This window comes from Varroa destructor, unplaced genomic scaffold, assembly GCF_002443255.2.
Source record: "Varroa destructor unplaced genomic scaffold, Vdes_3.0 BEIS01000002.1, whole genome shotgun sequence".
Lineage (NCBI taxonomy): Eukaryota > Metazoa > Arthropoda > Arachnida > Mesostigmata > Varroidae > Varroa > Varroa destructor.
The window spans coordinates 23,154,487-23,177,900 of NW_019211455.1; the positions used below are offsets into that span (position 1 = coordinate 23,154,487).

The 23,414-nt window shown below is 43.2% G+C and overlaps 1 protein-coding gene and 1 long non-coding RNA gene across 8 annotated transcripts in view; one reads left to right on the forward strand and one right to left on the reverse strand.

Moving 5' to 3' along the window:
- The window catches only part of LOC147757533 (uncharacterized), a 99,277-nt gene that overhangs the window by 42,392 nt on the left and 33,471 nt on the right, over positions 1-23,414 (reverse strand). For 2 of the 4 annotated variants that reach the window (XR_015320426.1, XR_015320424.1), the window contains exons 4-5: positions 21,501-21,722; positions 4,475-4,905 (exon numbers count right to left, since the gene is read on the reverse strand). This is a non-coding gene — a long non-coding RNA (uncharacterized LOC147757533). Of the gene's footprint in view, positions 1-4,474; positions 4,906-17,954; positions 18,378-21,500; positions 21,723-23,414 lie in introns of those variants that run through there. The other 2 variants (XR_015320423.1, XR_015320425.1) reach the window with 2 other exon arrangements.
- Positions 7,864-23,414, forward strand: part of LOC147757534 (uncharacterized) — a 31,408-nt gene continuing 15,857 nt past the window's right edge. Inside the window, exons 1-5 of one of the 4 annotated variants that reach the window (XM_086979309.1) lie at positions 7,864-8,229; positions 8,420-8,737; positions 9,376-9,573; positions 15,236-15,476; positions 16,252-16,400. In XM_086979309.1, coding sequence (XP_086835435.1) covers positions 15,320-15,476; positions 16,252-16,400 — 306 coding nt within the window. In that variant the 5' untranslated portion in view covers positions 7,864-8,229; positions 8,420-8,737; positions 9,376-9,573; positions 15,236-15,319. Of the gene's footprint in view, positions 8,230-8,419; positions 8,738-9,375; positions 9,738-10,386; positions 11,523-15,235; positions 15,477-16,251; positions 16,401-23,414 lie in introns of those variants that run through there. The other 3 variants (XR_015320421.1, XR_015320420.1, XR_015320419.1) reach the window with 3 other exon arrangements.

The following is a 23,414-nucleotide window of genomic DNA, read 5'->3' on the forward strand; positions in this document are numbered from 1 at the left end:
ATATGGGTTTATTGATATATGTCGCACAAATTGTATGAAAGATCCAGCGAAGATCGGCAGCGTGCTAGGTCTAAATGGCACGAGCAGAAATTAATGCGCATTCATTAATGGCGATGACCCGAACCGCCCGGAGACACGGGATTTTACACGAGAGCTGCAAATAGTTAGAAGGACATATCAGAAGCCTACCAAATGCAGTTGGAGTTAACGTATAATGCGGTAGCGAGCCATATCCGTGGTTCAGTTAACTGTTAAGGGTGGTTGAGGGAAGTGAGTTTACTTTTGCTGTAACCAACGTACCTTCAGCCCGTGAAGAATTCAACTTGCATCGCAATTTTCTGGGCTCGGGTTGAGTACAGTGCGGGCATGGTTGGGCCAGATATGTACAGGTAGCAGATGATAGGCTAGGGCATCGGTGACACTGAGGCCATGGGGAGAGAATATGATAGACAGAAAAAAAAACAAGATAGGAAACGCACACATGAGCCACCAGTGCTGTGTCGGGTATTTGTTCGAAAGGCGCGAGCAGGACAGACGTAGAATTCGGATATTCGAAACGCGTGTCCGCCGTCCGACGCGGTTCCCGATTGAGCGACGATGATTAACGATGCATGTCCTTCTCTGGCCGTGATGCGTAAAGCTAAGAAGGACTAGAGCAGGCGGATAGCTGCATGGTACATGGCATCGAGCCGCAGAGGTCGGTTCAGAGTCTCGCTAGGCATCGAATCACATACAAATGCAGTTAAAAACCTAGTATTTGACGGTTATTATCTCAGATTGGTTAAACCATTCTCGTAACTGAGTGTCTATGGCAAACTGTTAGCAACTATGACGGCGGTTTGAGTTAGTTTAGTGACGATACGTTGGACGAAATGGAAATATAGGGACTGTTTGGCCATTGATGTCGCGATTCTATGCGCTGAGTATATCACATATTAATATACTGCTGATCTGAACGTGATCTTCAAATGGGAAACGGGAAGAAGCTTTGCTTACATGGACGCGAACGCCCAAGCAAAAATTGCACACATAAACCAAAAGCACATTCGAGTTTCTGTAGAAATCATATTATTTTCTAATAGAAAATAAACGAATTAAGCATTGCCAAGGAAATGATATCCCATATGACGTGAAGACCGGCGGAGTAAGGCGAGAAGTAATTTCTAGAAGAAGCTCGGGTGACCATCACCAAAGTTAAATAGCAGATCGCTGAAAATGCTTCGATTCTTCATTTGTCCTTATTTCGACCCGCCTTCCTTTCAAGAACCTGCCTGTATATATATATTTATAAGATTATCGTTTGTGGGAGGTATTCACAAACACTTGGTATAGCCCGTGTGCCTTTCTTGATGAAAGTAGTGTCCTTATCTATTAATTATCGTTAAAACAGCAAGTTAAAATTTTCCTGTACCTCCGTAGCCCCTCCGACCTGTCGAGTACTAGCCAATAGGCACAAGGTCTAAAAGTGCCTCTGACAAGGACTTGACTAACGTTCCTGCTCTGAGGACAACTGCTCTTGGTTCTTACCAGCGGCATCCTAAGCACTCTTACTCACTATCGAATTGTTCGCAAGTTAGCCGGCGAACCGGTCGAAGTCGCTGCGAAAACTAAATACCCAATATTTCGATACCCAGCATTTCCCGCCCACATTCAACTGTGTGCTTATATGTGTACATATATGCGTTCGCACTAACTGACCGCAAGCTATCTCTGGACATAGGTTTCCCCAAGACGGTTTATGCATAGGTCAGTGCGCAAATTGTGTTCAGGTATTTCTTGAACGAGATCGGCCTCGCTTCTTAAGTTTATTCTCATATATAATAAATATGCATAGAAAAAAAACCGGCCACAAAGGCGCTGCTCTTTTAGCTAGCCTGTTTTCTCTTTTGCAGGCCGCAGCCTGACTCAGCTCAGAGCGAAGTTTCGAGGACTGTTGTGGTCAAAGCCTACCGTTGACAGAAAAGCCGATGCAACATATATTTTCTATTGCGTGCAAAAGTTCAATAAGGTGATAAAGCGGATCTGCGTAAAGAACTGTGTGTATTATCAAACGATAATAAAGATCATTCATGCGGCTACAATATCAGCAAATTAGTTGGATAATTGTTAACTTCGTGACCGGCCTTCGTCATTGCAGTCACGCGCTACAGCGGTCAAACCCACACTTCACTTACCGTAACGGTGACTACGACAGGAAGAAGCGGTTTGTTGCTTCTAGCGGTGGTAGCGCTGCTGGTAGAAGGACAACAGGTGGGTCACCATCTTTCGCGGACATCTCATCGCAGGACAGCGATACAGAGGCTGCGTTTACAACTTGTTCTGTACATAGAAGAGATTTTAACTGCGAAACTGTGGTATTTTACATCATCCAGGGAAGTTGGCCTCGCGAGCCCCCTTCGAACTGGTCAAGTAAACGTCGACTCGAGCGTCAAATTCTTGAGCTAGCTCTGACAATGAGGCGAAGGTAAAATTGAACCGATCCACAAAATGACACACAGTCGAGGAGATTGTGCAAAGACGACTGGTTTTTGACAAAGAGCCAACGGAACCGAAACTGCCTCAGCGGGGATCCGCAATACAAGAGGACCATCGCTGTGCTTAGAGACAGGTTGGATGCCCAGTGGATATTATTAGCACGTGCATCGCGTTACACATACGAACGTCAGGTAGAACGAATCTCAGATACTGAGAATGAGCATTGAGCTGCTGACGTTCACTCGATCATAGGCCATGTTGTTTTTCTCTTCAACGAAACGTCATTTTCAGGCGTCGATGAGAAAACGCGGGTCGCCGCTACATTTCGGCAATTTTTAGGGCAGATATAAGAAATGGCCGTTGTATTGATGGATTAGCTTACATTGAGTCCTGTAATTTTACAGCAACGATATAATAGCATACAGAACCCGTTGAGCTTCCATAAAAAAAAAAGGAGCACAAAAGATTCATATATATGCTGTGCCGCCACTGGAGAAGTACGTTCCATACTATGTAGATTAATGCTAAAGAAGAAGAGAGAACGATTTAGCAGTAATTAGACTTAAATTGGATACGCTTAACAAACGACGTTTAAGTCAAGCGGATACTTGCGCACCACCACAAATGTCTGCGATATATTTTAGACGGTTTTCAATTTATCCGATACGATACTTTTGGTTGCTTTCGATCGAGCATTTGACTGACTACCTCCCCTTTCACTTTTTCTCACCGCTCTAACTTTGCGTGAGATAATATATGGCCCCATTTTGTAACTATGCATGTATTATAGAAGGAGCCAATATCCTACTGCCGCTATTGCAACAGAGCGGATAGAACTGATATTTTGTCTCGCAGGGGTTGTGCCACCGCCAGCAACAGCAATAAAAAAACGTTCTCTTAGGTACAGTTTCGGACAAAGCTTCTATCTAATTCAACCAAGCAGTAAGTCCATATTGACCTGTCAACGAACGTGAGTCGAGCGCCTCGGGTGAGCCAGCAAGGTACTGCTACGGGAACTGAACGGTAAACTTACGGGACCTGACGATCTCTTCAAATAGAGAGCTCGCGTCTCAGTATAAATTTTTCATCCTAACTTATTTAAGATTATAATCGAATGGCGTCCTCTGCCCCAATCGGCCGTTCGATTTTTTTGCAATCTATTTTGATTATCCTACGTTTTCGTTGTCTTAAATAATGCGCTTCACACAGATGGATTGAAAGTACTTGTGAATGTACATTCAATATATTCGAAAAAGCCTGTCCCTTTAGGTATCGCCCTTGCTATAGCAATTCTAAAACACTAAAAGTAACGGCAACGGTCAGCTTCCCAAATTAAATAGTCGATTTATAAAATATACCACCCGTATTCGTAACGCAAAAGACAATATCTGCCATTAGCGAACATGGTATTTAAACCTTTGCCATTACATGAAGATAAGACGATGTATCTGCCTATTTTCATAAAACAGTTGACATCCTAAGTAGGTCTCAGGGGCCTTACTAGCAGCATATACCATAACAACGAGACATTTTGTTGATTTTTCCCCCTTTGCTAGATATTTTTAGAAGTTTCCGAAACGAGTAATGCACTTAGCACCATACAAAACGGAATAATGGCATAATTAACCGAACGGATAAGCAGCGGCGGCAATAGCGATATGTTCCTAACAACTTGAAACGATCTACTGCGCATGTTTGTGTGAGTTCGCCTCGACACTTCACGCCGTTCAGTACGATGAAGGCCAGCCGAAGCTATGCCAAGCGAAACCTACCGGGGCAAACAGGTACAGCAGGACAGCAAGCACGGGAAGTACCTCCTCCCCTTCAAAAAGGCTCCCATGTTATCTGTGCGAGGGTAATGGATCCCAACGAGCGCCGCGGGGTGAGAAGCCGCCAGGATACCAAGCCGCCAAAAAGGGTGAGCACTCGACATGAGCCACTCTCACGAGCGGGTAAAGGCAGCGGCCATGGCCGCCCTTTGATACCTATCGCTGGGGTTTCCTGACAGCCTTCCTCATTGTACGCCTCCTGCACTTTTTCAAGGCCTCTGGCTCGTTCCACCCCAAAGCCGTTGCCCTGTCGATGTCATCTCGATTTGTGAAGAGTGACCGCTGTGTTTCCGGCGCTGCGGCAGCCGCCGTTGCCTGTTGATACTGGTCTAACAAGCATGACTCACCTTGTGCCAACTTCACATACACAGCTACCTGGCCAAACCACTTTGGGATGCGTTACGCGGCCAGGTCCTGCCTGGACGATAGACAGTTGGCTTTTTCGGTTCTGTTTTGTTGCTTTTGGTGTCCATTGACGGGCAGGACAAGAGAGCAGCTCGCGGGCTCTCACCTCCGCTGCCATATCGTAGTATCGCGTCTAGCGCGGGCTCACTGTCAAAGTCCGAGGTTAGCTTCAGCCACTGGTGATACCCGTAAATGCCTTGAAGGTAAAAAAGGACTGTAGTAAGCAATATGCGTTATTTGTAGGTGGCTAACGAATGGTGGCGAACGGCCGTAGATTACTTATCATTGCCTTTCCTATGCAATAGCGAGAAGTTCGTTAATCGATATGTGTACATGATCTGAAAATGTATTGTTCTACTTTGGATCATCGCCCATGTAAAGGTATCACGATACGCTGTGGACAATGTTTCCCTGCTATCTCGTGACAATAGGAGATACTTTTATTTAAACAAAAAAATCGGTAGTTTAAAAAAAAGGGAACATAAAAATATGCAGCACAACAACAGCGCTTTTACTAACCTTATGCAAATTTCTTTACGTATCATAGATAATTAATTTCCGGCTGTACTGTACGTACTATTTGTATATAATAAAAATATATTTACAATGAACGTTTGTAAATTACATATTGGCCTTACTTCAGCCTCGGAGGAGCCAAGGAGTCTCATTCATGTTAATATTTATAAGAAATTATCAATTTATGCCCTTACAATCAATAGGTTTCTATTGAAAAATGCTTTTCTAATTGTTCAGTTCTTACTCAACGCGACGACAGAATGTAGCCATAAGCGGCGTTACTCCTATGCAGTTATCAAATCAAAATATATGCTAGATATCTGTCGACCACAGCATCACAGATGTACTATGAAACGTTTATATTTAATGATCTAAGAAGCTTTCTGGAAGAGTTTACAGTCCAAATTAACACCGAGTTCCGAGTAAAATAAGTTAAATTGATAGCTGGAACGTCACATAGAACCTTACAAATCATTCATCGTTGCAATAAGCTGATGTGTTCCGATAAGAAACGTTGGACTAGTAAGTTCCACTTAAGTGTACGCGGAACTCTTCCAGAGCCTGTACCATTCTTCTTTCACATAAATACAGAGTTTTGCCGGTAAGACACATTCTCCATATTGGCTTTAGTAATTGATGGTTTCTTCAAGTTCAGGTGACAGCTATACTGAACTTGCCGTTATTATATCACTGTAAAACTTAGTTAGTTTTACTAAGGAATGCTAAGTACATTCACTGAAGAAATACTACGGTTCACGTTACGTCTTCACATCGGAAGTATGGGTAAATCTGCATCATGTCGTTTCCTATATAATGATGTTGGTTAAATAGGATCAGTAGACAATATGACAAGGTCGTTATATGTGCTTGTCATGATCGTCATTGAACAAATTGAAAATTATGCCCTACGAACCACAACAAGTAGATTGTCTATAGCTTATCCAGTGCTTCTTTTTCTATACTTTATCAAGTCTTTTTTGGAAATGACAATTTTGATTAGTGAAAGCAGCAGTAGTAACCTCAGAACAATGAGCGAGTTCAACGGCCCTGTACCATTGTTGGGTGAAGCCAGCAAACTTCGTGTTAGCGAGAACGACGACAAGAACAAGTCCGGAGATAAGGGTAAAGTACAAGTGACTAAAAAGACTTAGATCGTCGCTCCCTTTGTTCCCAACTTCTGCGCCGACGCCAGACAACAATCTCATGCCCATATCTGGGTGACGTCATACCTCCGGGCAAGGTGAATCGGCGGAACTGCGTACAGACTAGCTTAATGGTAGCAGAATAGGTCTCCAGCAAACCTGTTCTGTGAAAGGAAGAAGATAAAGGCTAAAACTTAATGCGCAGGTCAAATGTGGCTCCTTATCATCGTCGCTGTTGTTGCACTTCTCAGTCTCCGCTTACCATATACGTATACCGCTAATCAGGTTTTTGAAATTAGTTTAGCTTGCCTCTCTAAGAAAGATTTAATCCGACTTCTTTTCTTGCCTGCGGCGGTGGCGGTGCCCTGACTCACCCGTGACAGCGTCCGTGTATATAAATGTGCTTATGTTACGAGATGTCTACGTAAAATAGAATCATTTACCGCTTGCAAAGCGGTCATCGTTAAAAGCAAGCATTTTGTAGGCTCTGTTACTCGAGGCAACAAAGGCGACAGGCGACGCCGACGGAATGGGCGGCAACAGCACCAGTCTGGGTGCGTCTGCAGCTAGTTTAAGGGACGACGTGTGTACCTTGTACCTATAGGTGGGCTAGTAAGCGGCACCTCGTATAGCCAGACAGCAAGCTGGCTTGTTACAATGTTTTGAGTTTTAGCATTCATGCTCGTAGTGACTAATAGTCCTTTTAGCGTATTTACTCTATTTCTGATAGAGATTTTTACATGCATCTACAGAAACAGCGTTCAGGTCCAAAGTGACGGTGCTAGGAACAGCGAATGCGCCAAGGTCCAGACCCTGTCGTAGCCAACGGTAGGCAAGCGGAACACAATCGCAGATAGTCTGTACTGTCTCAGCGGTATGTGCGCCAGTCGCTTTCCTCCATTCAGAAAAGGCGTCTTCATCGAACTCGTACAGGTTATAATGTCCGTTTTACTATTGCCAGTACGCATTTAGGTCGCCGGCCCCATTGCGCTGCTCTGATAGGTTCACTGTTGTAACACTCTTTCATATCGTTCTGTTCCCCTGTTGCTCGACTATGGCCTGGTAACTCAAATGATAAAAGTTTAGTAAGCAGGGTTAATGAACAGAAACAGAAAATAGAGCATAACGGAGCAATTGGTCCATTCGAGTGATGCTCACAATTGCCCGCTCCAGCCCACCACCTACCTTGAGCAATTGTTATCATCGTGGAAAAAGATCACTTTCCTCCCATACATCGTTTTCGTTGATTTACTATATATTTCAGGGTAACTATCAAATAAATAACTAGAACTAATATGATATAAGATAGATGAAAACAACAAAGTAATAGGGTGGGCTAAAAATAAAAAATACCCAGCAGCGAAACAAATCGTTAGAGAAAACAATGGCACCCTTGTGGCCAGGGCCAGGATTCATTGCGTCTATTTCTAACTCACGTTGCCACCGCTCGCTGTTCTCATTCGCAGCTTCTCTCTCGCATGTCCAGCCGCCAGTAATCGTACAAATAGGGTAAGCAGTTCAAGGATGTTGCTTGTAGTGGTAGCGGGAGCAGTAGCGTTGAGCCAAAGGCGCCAGTCAAAATGGACTCTGCCCGGCAGGTTATCAAAAAGGCGTCGTCTTCCAACCTAACCAGGCAACGTTGTAGGTAGCTAAACGCAGTAGCGGCGGCGCCAGCAACATTTATGGTGCCTTAGTGAGGTTCCGGACTCGCTAGACCTAAGATGGCCGCGCACAATGTTGAAAAGTCTATGTCAAAGGAACGCAATGCCAGTCCACAAATGTTAAAAAGTGTTGACAGAAAGACAAACGAGCCATTAGTAAAAGCTGGATGGGTGATAGCAAGCGGATGAACTACAAAACAGGCAGGAATTGATACGGCAGCCCGTTTCCAGATAGGCATAGAGCTTTGCATTCGATACTGCTACACTTTGCTATGATCGTATTTAAGAACGCTTGCTTTTCCTCACGACGCAGCTGAACAGTTACTTGTAGTTGGGTGTCTGGGAACCTATTCAGCCGAGAAATGACGAAGGGGTTGCAATTCCGTTTTAGTACACATCGCCAATTGTGTGTGCCTGCGTCAGGCCTTTGGCAACCGGCAAGGACGGCAGTCGCGGATGCTCAAAGATCATCTGCAAGGACTTCGAACAAGACTATTGGTGCCACAACAGTAATACGCTAGTTTTACAGTCGACTTAGGCCCTGGGACGTTGTATGAATCCTGAAAAAGATAATTCTAATTGACTAGAGACGTTTCTTCCAGTGATCTGCCAGTTTTTCCTGAGGTGGGAAATCTCAGACCTTATACTATGTCACCTACAGAGCATATAGCCAAATGATACAATCGAAGGGCTCCGCTATTCTATATCCGTAAGTGTTTATTAGAAGTTGAACTTGCTCAAACTGTTTATTAATTAAATATCAAACTGATTTGGACAAACGTTTACTTATATAGGACAGCTGAATAGGGTTGCCACAATCGATAATAACGATCATTGGTATACTTTTACGTATCATTTACATTTAATCGCCATAAAGCGTAATACGTGAGCATATAGCCAATGGCCCAGAAGCGGTAGCGATGGCAGTCGAACAACCATAAAGGCAATCTCTGAATATCTAAGTGCACACGAATATTCAATCGGTACGTTATTAATTCACATTGCGCGCATCTCGGATCTGCCTCGTTCGGACAACTTACTCGCTCACTTACGTCACTATACTTACTGTGTTTGAAGTTAGCATACGACAAGCGACCGGCTACGAGTTCGAACGTTCTCGGTCGAAATACATATTTTATATAACCATACAATCGCAAAAGCCTGATACACAATACCGAAAAAACATAAACGTCGCTCATAGACTCATTTGGCTCCGTCCTTTAATAAGATACTTGAATTTGGCCATACTTTATTTAGTATCTAGGCTAATCGGGACAAATTGGACAGATATTATTGGCCGTTTGTCGTCGTAGACATCATGACTATTGTGTATTCTATTCTTCCTAGGAGAAGAACGCCGGCTCCTCTTGGAACGATATCATCAGCTTGTCACGGTAAAGAAAGAGGCTCAGAAGATAAACACACATCAACTAGTGTCAAGTCTCTTCTTCGAATTGGACGGACCCACTATAGATTCTTGAGACTCTTGGCCCACTGTCAGCTCAAAACCTGGATACGCTAGACTTTTCTGTACGGCCGATTTAGGTGAGGTTGCGACGCATTTTCACGTAGCAATATTGCTTTACCCACAGCGAGTCCTAAACATTTGATCGCCATTTTAGAAGAAGAAGAATGCTTGACCCTTTTCGCCCTGTGAACGGCCTCTGATCGAAGCCGTGACCATAGCGGTTGGCAGTTGTATTGAATGAGTAAGTCCGTGAAAAGAATGTCCCCTCTAGTACATGTAAATCATTATACCTGATGTTTATTTATTAAACCGATATACTAGTTTATAAAGAAGTTCCGTTAATGTTGTCCCATTTTCCCTGTGCAGCAATGACCATGAATAAATACTAACTAATAACTGAATTAGGTACCGTTTACTATGAAAACATATGTAATTTTACATCGAACCATTATAGAAAAAATACCACGAAGCGAAAATTTACAGAGGAAAAAGCGCGGCGACGATCTCTTATCAGCGTGAGAAAAAGACAATATACACAAAAAAAATTCAGCCCAGTGTTGTCCTATCATTGAATCTACCGTACGGTTTTATCAGATTGCCTTCGTACACTTATACTTTATTGTCAGTGTTGTGTATGCTGTTACGTTAGTGTTTGAATGTCCTGTACGAGAAGGTTTCCTAGATAATTGGGCCCGTTGCCGCTCTCATAGTTAGCACAGATTTGGTTAGAGGCCACTGTGTTTCAGTTCCTTTATTTCAACTAATTTATTTTTAACTGTACGTTTTTCAATTTTTGCCGAGTACGCGACATGTTACGGGACCTCTCCCGAATCCAAGTCTAACTGCTGAAGGTTTCCTTCTTCTCTCTCGCATTCTTCCTCTGCCACCAGAACAATAGTCAGAATCTCTGAGCCATAACATCGGATCGTGGATCAGACGCAAAGCTATCCCAGATTGGCGTCGCTTGCGGGCACGTTTTTGCAAGTCGTTGTCGTTACTGGCTGCGCCTTAGTGCACATCTCACTGACAGACGGTAACGTCGAGTGTGTAAAGTAGGTTCATTTGATACTCGTAAATAAATATAGTCGTATCTGTAATGAAATTGATGGTATAGTCGTTGATAATACATATCTTAGTTTCAACTCAGTCGCTTCGGAAGGTCGGGATGCCATGGTGACAGGCACGACAAAAAACAGGCCGGCCACGATATCTCCTTAGCCTGGCTTCCTGAACAGTACATTCATCGTCGACCGCAAAAAAAAACTTATTTCTCTAGCAAACACACGAACGAAACAAGCGCTGATTTCACTCCACCGGAACATTGATGCCCAGTCGCGCACGGATTACTTCCGGTGGGATAAACGGGTAGAAACAGTGAACACGTGGAACGGATTCGATAATCTATAAGAATAAAAAAATAGATTTTTACTGTGTAAATTTAGTAGAGCTTGACAAATGTGACCTTTATGCGAGCAACGGAATCACCATTTCTCCGTCTCTAGATAATCCTAGATATAAATAGTTTCCGCTTAGAGGAATCGTCTATGTTTTCATGTCAACGGAGTTCTGGCAGCTTTCGACGAAACATCAGTTTATCGTTAAAATTATGTTGAGGTGGACGGTAACGCAACACTGTGCAATTGCTCGATTAAATAATACGGTCGATTTTCGAATTTTGCACTGGATCAGGACACGTGCGTCAATAGCGCAAAGTAAAAGTCATCCGTGAGCGGGGCAGATGTGCGACCTTATTCTGATAAAAACGTTTTTTTTTTTCACTAACTTTTCCTTAATGTCTATCTTCTCTACCAAAGTTATCTTGCCTCAAGAAGATAAAATGAACTTTGCCGGTTTATTGCAGTTTACATGCGCATAGCTCTAAAAGCAGTACCGTTCTCACTCAAAAAAGCTCACTCTGATATTGATTGAATTATTGTTACCTTTTTACCACTACCGTTTTTGGGGGAAAGGCCGATCAGTAATGGCAGAAAAAAACAGTAACGGGTAGTATTGAGCCTAATCTGGAAACGAGGTCAAATGCTGTTCTATGATCAAATTCACGCAGAGTGCCCCTAAATTGTTCTAGCTCGTCCAATATAAGGATCTCCATCGATCGAGGTCACCAAATAATGATCCGCTAAAAACACCTACAGGAAAATACATATAAAGGTATACATGTATATGCACAACTTTATAGGTTCTTTTCAACAATAGAGAATATTACGCTAATTTGATAAATGCATGTTACAACAGTGTTGCGTACTACATAGAATACTTTACGCTGTTATAAATGCTTTCGACATTGTATCATAGCTGCGATGTACTACTTATCTTGTAGACCTATAGACTCCTGTATGCGAATACATGCTGGTTCTGGTAAACTGTAATTAGTTCGTTCCTGACATTATTCAAAAGGTTCTAGTTCCACTGAGCTGCCCTATAGTCATTTCGAAGTGACTAGCCTTGGTAGCTAGGACCTCGTTACGGCCAGCGTCATCTTTGCCACGCGTACGGGGAGCGTATAGTATTGCTGTCACCCAGCCACATCCTACGACGGGCCGCGATGTACGAATACTTTTACGGAGACACTCGGAGAAGTTTACGACACTCTCTATGCTTATCCAGGCTCTCTTAGCTTATTTTCTAAAACCGTACTATTGACACCGCGGTAACCATACGGCCTGCCTTGATAAAATTTGCTATGTGCTGACTGGGTAGTTGTGAGCTTGTACCAGTAGAGAGTGCGATCTTCCCTGAAAATGTCCTGTCTGAATGAACGCAGCGTACTTATGCGTGACTATGTATGGGAATACATGGCTTGTCGTATTGCAAATGAACTTGCGGGCGAGTTTGTATGTCTGGTGGGTTAGCTACCGAGCGAGAGAACGAGAAACGGGTCAGTCTGCCCGTGGTGGTCATCATAGGTATCTATCGATGCGTATAGCGTGTCCGCATGTCAAACCTATTCAAGCATTTCTTAACCTGTTGCTATGAAGGAATCTATCTCCTCAGCCTTGTAGCAGTTAATGCAGTGGACTGAATTGTAGACAAAGCGCAAAGTGCAGGCGGTATTAGAGAAAACGTGATTTAGCGATAGAAACAGCGAGGTAGTAGTGTTCGATAGGGCCGTTCTAGCTGGCGATGGACGACATAGCGAGGGATGCGACTCAAGACATCAAGCGCAAGGCCGTAGAATTGTACATTTGTAGAAGAAAGGCGTTTCCCAGCTTACTTCTCAGCAGCTAACAGATTCACAGCGGCCATTGCCTTTGCGGTTCCTATGTTGTTAGTCCAGACGTACGACTATCGCCCGGCGTGCAAACACTCGCACCAATACAATACCATCCACTCTTATAGACACTTGACGACCGGAATAAAGCATGTAAATGCCGAGTAGTATATATACAGCATAGAGACAGAAAAAGAGCGACGTTAGGGAGAAGAGAGATAATGATGTGGATATCATATCGTAGATGCCTTATCTCATCATGGATCGTAGCATACCGTGGGCAGGGAGCGAGATGAGACTCTCGCCAGCACCAACTAGATTTAGTCTGGTTGACTCAATCACACATGTGGCCGAGCCTCTATTTACACATGAATTATTATGCAGATGAGGAGACTACCCCCGCCCCTGGTGCGATGGGGCGACCAACAAGCTAACGGAGCAATTGGCGGATGAAAGATCGTGAAGATACAAAGCCGACAAAGTAGGACGACATGCGCACTCCCTTGGTAGTCAGCGGTACGCAGCGAATGAGCTAGCGATAATAGTGAAGGTTGTGGGTAACGAAGACTGGACTCTTCGAGCAGGACTCACAGAGCAGGCTCACGTTCTGCCAGCAACAATCAAAGTCAAAAGTAAGAGATAAGGAAGCTGTAAAACAAGTTTGGTGTAGCAGTGGCTACCAGCAAGGACGTGCGACAGCAACACGGGAGAGAAACAGAATCATGGAAGTGACGGGGCATCAGGACAAACACAGACACAGAGAGAACATGCAGAAGGAACATGAACGACAACCAAAGTGGGAGACAGGGGGCACAGTGGGCGACACATTCAGAATGAAGGTGGAAGCGGAAGTAAGGGCCGCAACGACTGCGTCAATTTTAGGCCAACAAAGCAACTGTCAACAGAATGTGTCTGAGATGTTTGTTTATGGCCTCATTGTCTAAACTGGCTTAGGCTAAACTAGATTTGGCGCAAAGGAGGCAGTGGTGCGGGCATGGGTCAGGCAGATAGGATGACCATAGGACGGCTCGTATGATTTGGATCAAAAAGAAAAAGAAAACAAGCAAAATGTCGTATGCTACTATTGCTACTATACTACGATCTAAAGAGAGTCGGATAGAAAATCGCTAACAATAAGTAAAAGTAGAACGAGTAGCAATTAGGAAAGTGAGGGGCACAAGAAGGGTTAGAGCGCGTGCCTTTCAAATGGCCCATATATCTCTTATTCACAGTGAGTGCGGCGCGTCTCGTGACCTAAAACGTTTGTTGTGAATATCCTAACCCACTATACAGTAGCTGCCCACGTCATACATAAATGTATCTCATTTGCCGGTTGTTTTTTCTGTGCAGTAGCGTTTCTTGAAACAGCTCCTAAGTAGCGATATTGGTGGAATAGTTATTAAGCACAATTGCTACATTTATTGCGTTTATATAGATCGAATGTTTTAGCAGAAAATCATAAGTTCAATTTAATGGGCCAAATCGACCCGATCCATCTATCTTTCGCCATTTCAAGTACTCCCTAGAGCAACCCGAGGTGAACTTTTTATTGTTAAGTAACCCGTAAAGGGACAATGAATGCACGCTTGCATTCTCTTGAAACAAAGATCTATGTGATGTATCCATAAGCTTGTTTATGTTTTTGTATGGAACTTCAGTTTATAACATTCGATATTTATCACTTCATGTAGTAGACCATCCAAGGACGTTTCGATAGCAGCTCAAATTCAACATGTAGGCCGCACACGAATTGGGTTTCAATATTTATTGATTTCGATTTGCCAAAGCCAACAGTAGGGAACTACCCCACGACGTTCGTACTTGTAAACACGAGTATATCTCCATTCGAGCTACTTCTCTTCTTATGCTGAATTAAAAATGACGCACCGCTTCGACAGTGTCGAAATTATAATTTGCCCTAGTAGCCCACAGAACGATTGTGGCCAAAGAACCCCCGATTGCTGGACTTTATATTAAAACAAAGAGTCGAACTCTGTTAGAGATTAGGGCGCAGACTTTGAGCCTAGGAAAAAAATCAATGGGGCAAGCGGAAGGGAACAACGATTAAGTTCGAACAGTGCCAGAAATAACTTGAAGATATTTTAATGTGGAATACGTTATGCGAAGTCGGCTATTAAATCACAAAAAAAACCTTTTTGACTTAATTCTCCTCACTTTGCAGGTGGGCCAATAATAATCGGTCCTTTTCACTTCCCGCCAACCAGGCCAGGCTTCGTCCCTGGACTGCGTCCAGGGTCACGGCGGCCTCGTCCATTAGCTTTGATGAATAACTATATATATATATATATATATATAGCAGATATCTATGGCTGATGTATGTGAGGCCGGCCGCTCGATCTCGTTCGCTTACTGGACTCCAATAGTAATGAACGTTCCACTCTAAATAAACAGTTACGCTAAAATAGGTACTACCTCGATTAACCGTTCTCATTAATTCACTACGATTATTCTATGGCTAACGCTATTTCCAATTTTTGTTCATTTCACAGCTGTCTGTCCAGGCTCGCGGTACCGTTTTGCTATCTTTGTTATTTGCCTAGATTATATTGCTACTGTAAGCACTTATTACGGATATGTACGACAGCCGTGGGGTGAAACCGGAAAGATCGAGTGGACCCCTAAGCTCATTGGCTGGCTGCGCGAGAGTTGAACATTTATTATATGAGACATCTTGCCTCACATACCGAAAGCCCAACACTGGTCGGCTTTTAAGGCGGTGGACAAAATCAGGTACGTGTCTGTTCCTCGAGAACATCAATGAAGGCGGTGTTAATTATAACAGTGATTGATAGGATCAATTTGATCACACACTAGTTAGATGTTGGTGCGAGCGATTTAGTCTGAGCTATTAGGTGAATTGGGGGGTGGTCAGCTTGTATAACGTCACCTTTTGTTTCTCGAGGTGCTAACCTATTGGCTAGTTTATAAAGTGAGGATAGCAGACACACGTCCAGCTGTAGTGTATGGCATAGTTTGAGCTCCCATCGATGGTGCAAGGTATGAGGCGCACACTTTCTAAAACAAAGGTAGCTTGTATATGGGTTTGCATCAAAGCGAATATGGCTAGATCTTGCTCGATTCAGCCAAATCGGACGTCTACGAAACTTACGTTGCACTCGCAGCCATAGTGCTTTCTCCTCTGTAAGCAAACTCCTTTTTTTCAAACTACGATGCCGTAATAAATGTAATCTTCTGCATAATTAGTTAAATAGGCACGGGAGCACGTAAATAGAAGCCATTTTGTACTTATCAAAACAGGAACGTTCTCTACTGTGTCTAATTAGGGCATAGGTGTAGGTTATCAATCGCCGTTGTGAGTGACGGATGTCGTCCACAGCCGGCTGCACGTTTGGTACCAGTGTCTCTGTGAGATACTACCTAAAAAGTCTAAAATCGCACTCTCGATTACAGAATATCAACTAGACCAGCTAAAACGAACTTATCACGCGCATAACGTGATTCGGGAAGGTTCCCTCCGTATATAATACCTTATAATGTCTTTCAGAAGCGACAGACTTAAGGGCCATTTTTTCATACCTATGCGATACAAAACAGCATTGGCCGTGGACAATGAGATTCGAGTCACCGGCCACTGGTTACTATGGGCTTGGCAATCAAGAGGCATTATTCAATATATCGACCAATTCCATATGTGTGCGTATACGATTTAACTAATATTGTTCCAACTCGTTTTATCTGCTATTTTTTTATTGTATATCTTTATTGATCTTTTTTATTGTGCATCTTTTTTACGTTGCTGTTATCTTTTTGGCATAGTACTATATATATATAGACACATATATAATATATGTATTACTATGCCATGTGTGGTTTTTAGTAGAATAGCGTTCAAAAATATCGCTTTGATCTGATCTGATATTGGGTAATTGAATAATTCACGAGTCACGAGTACTTGGGGCGTCAGCTGATAGTCGTAGTAGAAGTAGTTAGCTGCCACAACCGTACGTGGGCATTGTGTATATGAACGTATTTAACTCAAGATTAGCCCCTCTATTGTTGCCGTAATAGAAACTCATCGTACGCTCGGTTTCACGGACGACAATGCGCTTCGCTATCGGATATTACCCAAACTTATGTATTGGCTGTTAAAGCACAATCTGGCGTTCATTTGGCAGGGATCGAACTAAAGAAGACGCTGAACTATAAATTTCATAGAATAGCTATTTGTGTTTGTTGATTTGTCTGAAGTTTAACAGTAAACAATCCTGACGCCGACGCTAGTTGTTCTACGACGGAAACAGCCGAGATATCGTCTGCGTGAACGCATCGACATAGACACAAAACACACGCTAGCCCACTAAAAGCCTTTACAGCAGGAGCAAATTTTGCTTTTTAACTATTCGACCTATAGGGTACAAAAAAAAATAAGCACAGCAACGTCCACTTCCGAGAGAAACCGCCTATATGTATGTATTATTTTGTGCATTTGGTTGGGATGACTCAGCTCTAGACTATTCCTCCCCATGTTGCTTTTTTTGTAGAAACCTAGAACTGCCCAAGTGCTCTGTGTTTTTATGAGACATTGTCAGATATTTCGCTCTTAGCAGCGGAAGACACGTGAGCGCGGTCGATATCTGAGCGACACCGAATACACTTATCTCTCAAGTCGTAAACCGTTAATTTGCAAAAAGAAAAAAAAAAAAAAAAAAAAAGAGAAAAAAAAGAGACAAGCAATCATGGAGACAATACCCTAGTTGTAGTATGATTGGAGATTAGTAGTGGACTATAATCTTCGAATTTATCTATTATTTTGCAGATTTACATCTGCTCTGGGTGGAATAAAGAACCTGTTAGCTGTCTCTAGCTCCTCAAAAGCATCTCGGTGCGTTAGTAACTCACTACGTCGTAGTTTAATATAGGAAAAAAAGGTTTACATACGTACGCTGCCATCTATTCAATGACTCGATCAAAATGTTTTCATTAAATCAATTTATAACACACACGATTACTCAGGGATATAAATGTAAAGCAGAAAATTAGTACCGAGACGGTAGACCGATCGGCGAAATGAACACCGGCCTCGAACGTTGTGAAAGCCACTGGTTAAGCTCCTCCGCTAGCATGGTCCGCTGTTAGTAACACGTCCAGACCAGATATCAGAGCCTTACGATGCTAGGCCTGCTACTACTGCGAGGGCTTAGAAAGGGAACGACTCTGGTGTACAATCAACGCAGCAGCAGCAGCAGCAGCAGCAGCAGCAGCAGCAGCAGCAGCAGCAGCAGCAGCAGCAGCGATGCTAGCTGCCGAAATAACAGAAGTTCGTCGGAGGGGTAAATGATTTCTCAATAGCCCTTACAGCCCAGTAGCAGCACGTGCAGTTTTCCGAGGTAGTTTTCACTTTGCGCTCGTCGACACTTCACAGAGATATATATATACTTTCTTTCGACAGCAGCTAGTGTCGCCGATCAAGGCTTCGCAGGGGCTCCCTTCAGTTCATGGTTCAACTCGCCTCGGCCTCCTCCATGTGACCCACGGTGATGGTGGTGACAGTGGTGGGTCGACGGTAATTTCTTCCAGTGCCGCTTTTTTTTCCGGCCCATGAGACATTATCTGCTGCACTCTGGGACGAGAGGGTCAGTCTAACCAGATTGTCCCCAGACAGAAGCGAGCCTGTTCAATGGAAAAAGGGCGTATAGCAAGAAGCTTCCCTGCTGTTATTCTATCGGCGGTATCTTTTGAAGTATATATATACTGAATTGGTCCTGATAGTCCCATTGGGGTAGTCGACCACAAGTTATTTTTTTGTCAAATGGTAACGACGATTATAAGCGCCAGCTGTACTTCTGTAATTCACTCAATGAGGTTAGTTTAAAAAATATATTCCGGCATATTCGTCCAGAACTATGTAAATGGACACTAAAACAGCATGAGCTTAACCTAGTTCTCGAATTCGTCTAGTCAGCTGTACAATGTGGCCAGTGCCTACTCTCTCTTGATGCAGGCCTCTGACACCAAATGTATAACGCCTTTTATTTACTGCAGTGACCCCCAGAAATGGCTAAAGTAAGCACCTCAATCAGGCCTGGACCCAGTTCAGACGCTTCGCCCGGAGGAGTGTCTACTTAGATCATCTCTAATATTGCTTTATCATTATCTCCTTCTTCGTCTTGGCTATTTTTTGCGCGTTGCTGATGCTGCAAACACTTCTGCTGTACACCATTCTTACTTCGGCTGGGCGGCCGAGGCTCCAATTGCCAAAACAGTTGAAACTCGAAGGAACACCTGAGGTGATATAGGACAGAAGCTCAAAGCAAAGAACCTAATTCGAGGCGGCAGGGTGTGGGATAAACGAACAGTGTCAAAAGGGGGGTGATTGACGAAGAGTAAGACTTTTTGGTCATCGAATACCCGATAAGTCCCACACACATAGGAGCATGCATGACTCTTACTGACTTTGCCGTTTCATTTTAATACTATCGTTAGATAACACATAATAGAGACGAATAAGGACGTAATAACTATTGTGCTTACTTATCAAATAATCTATAAATTTGGTCTATGCCCTCAGTGGTGACTCTATCTCTATAGCTCGGTCGACTCGATTTTGAAACTTTCTCTCGGCTTAGAACTGCAAGGATAATTAACCTACGAAAAAATCAGTGATAAAAAGCTAACTTCCGAAGATATGGTGCCGCACATGATAGAGTCTATCGGTGATTTCGATTATATAGGGCAGTTGGGAGATATGGTGTTCGTATAGAAGCTGCTGGGCTCAAATACTTTTAATAATTAAACAGATCCTTAAAATAACTACTCATGTTCAAGTGTTTAATAAACTAGTCAATATAAATATGGCGGATCAATTTTTGGTCGTCATTCGAGCGTTTTGGCTTGGTCGATAATGTTTCCTTCTAGACAGGATGGTCCACCTATTTAGGTAGACAATTCTATAATAAATATATAAAATGATACCATAATTAACTACTGACAGATGCGTTTCATATAGCGTCGTGCCCTCTTAAAAGCTGATCGGCTCTAGACTGGTCGGCTGTTATAACTGGATACGTGCAGCATGTATGAACCCATATGTTCAAGTCGATTTCCAACGGTTTTTTCGTCAATGTAGAGACAGCTACGAAGGAAATATCTGCGCCTGTAAATCCCTCACGATGCGTTTAGAAATACTGATATATATATATATAACACGTGACAGATATGGACATAACTATGGCTGCGTTGAGACACAACGCAGATTTCTAAATTTAATTTAATTATCTTTCAGCGGCTTTTCAACATAATAGTTTATCAAAATCACACCTCACATGACCGTATCTTGAAAAGCGCTTTTACATGATATCTTGCTCATATAATTATATTAGGCATCGTGTTTTTTCAGTGCTACAAACTGTTTACACGGCGAACGATAGTGACCATACATAGAAACATGACCACTTACATGGCCGTCTAAATAACTAGCGACGACCGTTGCAATAAGCCACTCTTCGCTGGTTACTAGCAAGCTGACAATAGGAACATGGTGCAACTTGCGCTCGTAGCAGTGGGCTACCATGGCTACAAAATCTCGTAGAATGAAAAACAGAAGGGCGGGACAGGGAATGGATCGCTCAGAATATTGGCTTAGTACTCGATTTAGGTCTATATTTTAGTACAGGGTATTGATGCATTCGTTCTGCTCAAAACTTCGGGATATTCTGCTATCGTGTTTAGGCGCACGGGGCTCTTGTTCAGAAATAGTACGACCGCTAAATACGTTACGGAAACAGTTTTCGACACAATCTGTAACTGTTTGTTCGTTTCCGTCCCGAATATATACGGTTTTGCATAGCCACATCTGTGTGTTGTTTCGCGTCTTCATACCGCATCTCTGATACTCGCTCCGCTCATTTCCTTTTTTACATTTAGATTTTATACCGCACATTGTAGTCAAGCGTGCGCCATCTTAATTCGATTATTGCTAGATGTAATGGGTACTAGCGTCGCTGCTACCGCTAGCGGTCCAGCCCTGCGTGGGGAGCGCCAATCACTTTCTCTGAGGCTGGAGGGCGCCGATTAATTCAATTGCCCATTGTCGTCTTTGCTCTTTCTTAACTTCGTCATCTTCTACTGACTGACGTCGGTGACCGATGAGTCGCGTCGATATCCAAACGCCGAAGGGCATAAGGCAGGGCTGCCTTATGTCTCTAATTTCACTGGCATTGACACGTTTAGGGATGCCAGTACTGTTCAGTGGAACCCCTCTCTTAGAGCTGCTGAAGCTTTGCGTCAGCGTACCGTCAGTCTAGGCCTCTTTCTAGGATAGCAAATATACATGCTGCTGTTATTCAGCCGGTTTTGCGGACTTCAGCGAACGCCTTAGATCTAGGTTCGATTCCGCTGGGTTGCTAGGACTCGATGTTGCGTATTTTTTGTGAACAACACTGTCGTACAGCGTTCTCTGAGGGGGCACAATCATCGAATCAAGTCCGGTTATCGTGATTACGTAAAGAACTTAAGTGAGGATTACGAATCTAACATTTACAGATAGTAATTGTTTGTCACCTATAATGTTATTGATGAATAGAAGTTTCTGTCCACAGCGGCAAGCCGGTATGGAAGTTACGGTATCCCTAATGCCCATTGATTCCTCCGGATCCTAAGGCTCAATAAGTAGGACAATGCCGAGAATTCGGAAGGTCCAGTTGAGTGATATTAGTATGACTGTAGTAAACGAAACGACACGTTAGTATCTACAACTGTTTACCTAGGTAATACCTCGATGGATTTCGTATTTACCTCGTTCCTTAGATTTTTCATCATACATCGAACAAGTTAAAATAAAGCTCGAGTTCCTTTATCTGTAAAACAGCCTGCCGCGCTTCAATTTACGGGTCGATTTTACTTGAAAACTTCGCACGGCTATGCACTTCGTCTGGTCTAGTTCAACCGAACCTTTTGTTTCGTCTTCATCGCAACGCAGACATCATACCTGAAAGCAAACGTGACGCTCTACAAGAGCTGGTCAAAAAAAAAAGAGCAAGGGACCTGCACGTAAGTTGCCTATTATTATTATTATCGAGCCGCTATTACCTATACTGTTTTTTGCGTGTGTGCTACTTTTAGCCCAACGTTTACTCCTAACCACGGCTCTTGGTCGAAATCAAACAACTAAAACACCGCTATTATGATGCTCGGATGATTGTTGATGGCGAGCTTGGCAGTGCGCTCTGTATACTGCGTCAGCCCCAGACGCGTATTCGATTTGTGTGAGATAAAAAAAGAAACACATTTTTTTTTTTTTTTATTATCGTCTCCTTTGCTACAGTATTGGCAGTGGCTGTAATCGTGCGAAGAATACTGAATTTCATAGAAGCAATTGAAATGGGCTTGGACACACCGTGGGTCGCTTTCTGAATGGGCGCCGTAATAATATACGGTGTAAATCGTAAATGATTATGGAGACAATATAGAGGCTAATGGTCGATCGGGAGTTGAACATTGATGATTGGTGGCATAAATAAAAACTATATATACATATACCATACAGACAGTTTGGCCTAAAACTAGCTTCAACGACACACGTACGGTGTACAGGTTATATGCGTATATTTCATCGCGGACTGGAAGCCTTTCTATGCCGAGTTTCAAATTTAGATAGCATTTTTGATCGAGTCAAGCGATATTATTGCCGCCGTATGTAACATCGTATTTTTAAAATCAAAAAAGACTGGGTAATACTACCGTCTCTAAATGTAAGATCCAGTTATGACGAGCCCTACACGAATATTTCGGATCACCACATTGGGCAAATGAAACAGCGTACTCGTTTGCCTAAGTTCAACATGGTTATACATAATTAATGTGTCAGGCATGTTGAAACGCGTCCTTTTGCTGCATGGATCGAGGAGCGGCCACGATTTAATTTTGTATTGAAGACCAGTTTATCAGACGCGCGTCTTTAAAGTTAGGCCGTCTGCAGCGGAGGCGCTAAAAGAGTGTATCTGCAAAGAAATCTTGATGGCTTTTGTGGAAAAAATTCTATGGAAAATTGTGCATCTGTACAAGAATTCCAAGATGGTCATCTGAGCAATACAGCACAACGATAAGCATTGACGTTTATAATACGATTATGATAGCGGAATGCGTTGGACAAGTCGCTTGTGTTACTTTTGACCGTCGGCGCAATGGCCGAAGAACCTAGAAGTCGCTGATTCGACCTTCACCAAGGACATATACTACGCCACAGGTGTGGTCAAAGTATAAACATTTCTTGCAGCCCAAAATTAGTGTATCGGGAGTGGACGATCCTGCTATATGTACCGCATGTTTTGTATGAGCATACTGAATTATTGGGCATCTATTGAGAATAGGTGGGCTGGCGCTAGTTCACACGCGCATTCATATTCACGTAAGAAAACGATAAGGATAACACTATGATAACCGCGGGAATAGAGGCGGCCGCTTTGGCGCAGCGCATTATCTATCCTAGCTCTATCAGTTGCTCATGTCGAGCTTACCGATTCCATTCACGGGTCGTGACGTCCCTCGTAGAACCTAATTCACCAGAGGAACGCACATAAACCTGGGTGGGTATCTTATCAAAGCTATCTTCAAAAAAGATTAGATTATCTGTGCTCCAAGCAATCATACTGCTTCTGGGGATAGACGGCGCCGACGGTTGTAGCCTGACGCACACGTTAGCAGACTTGT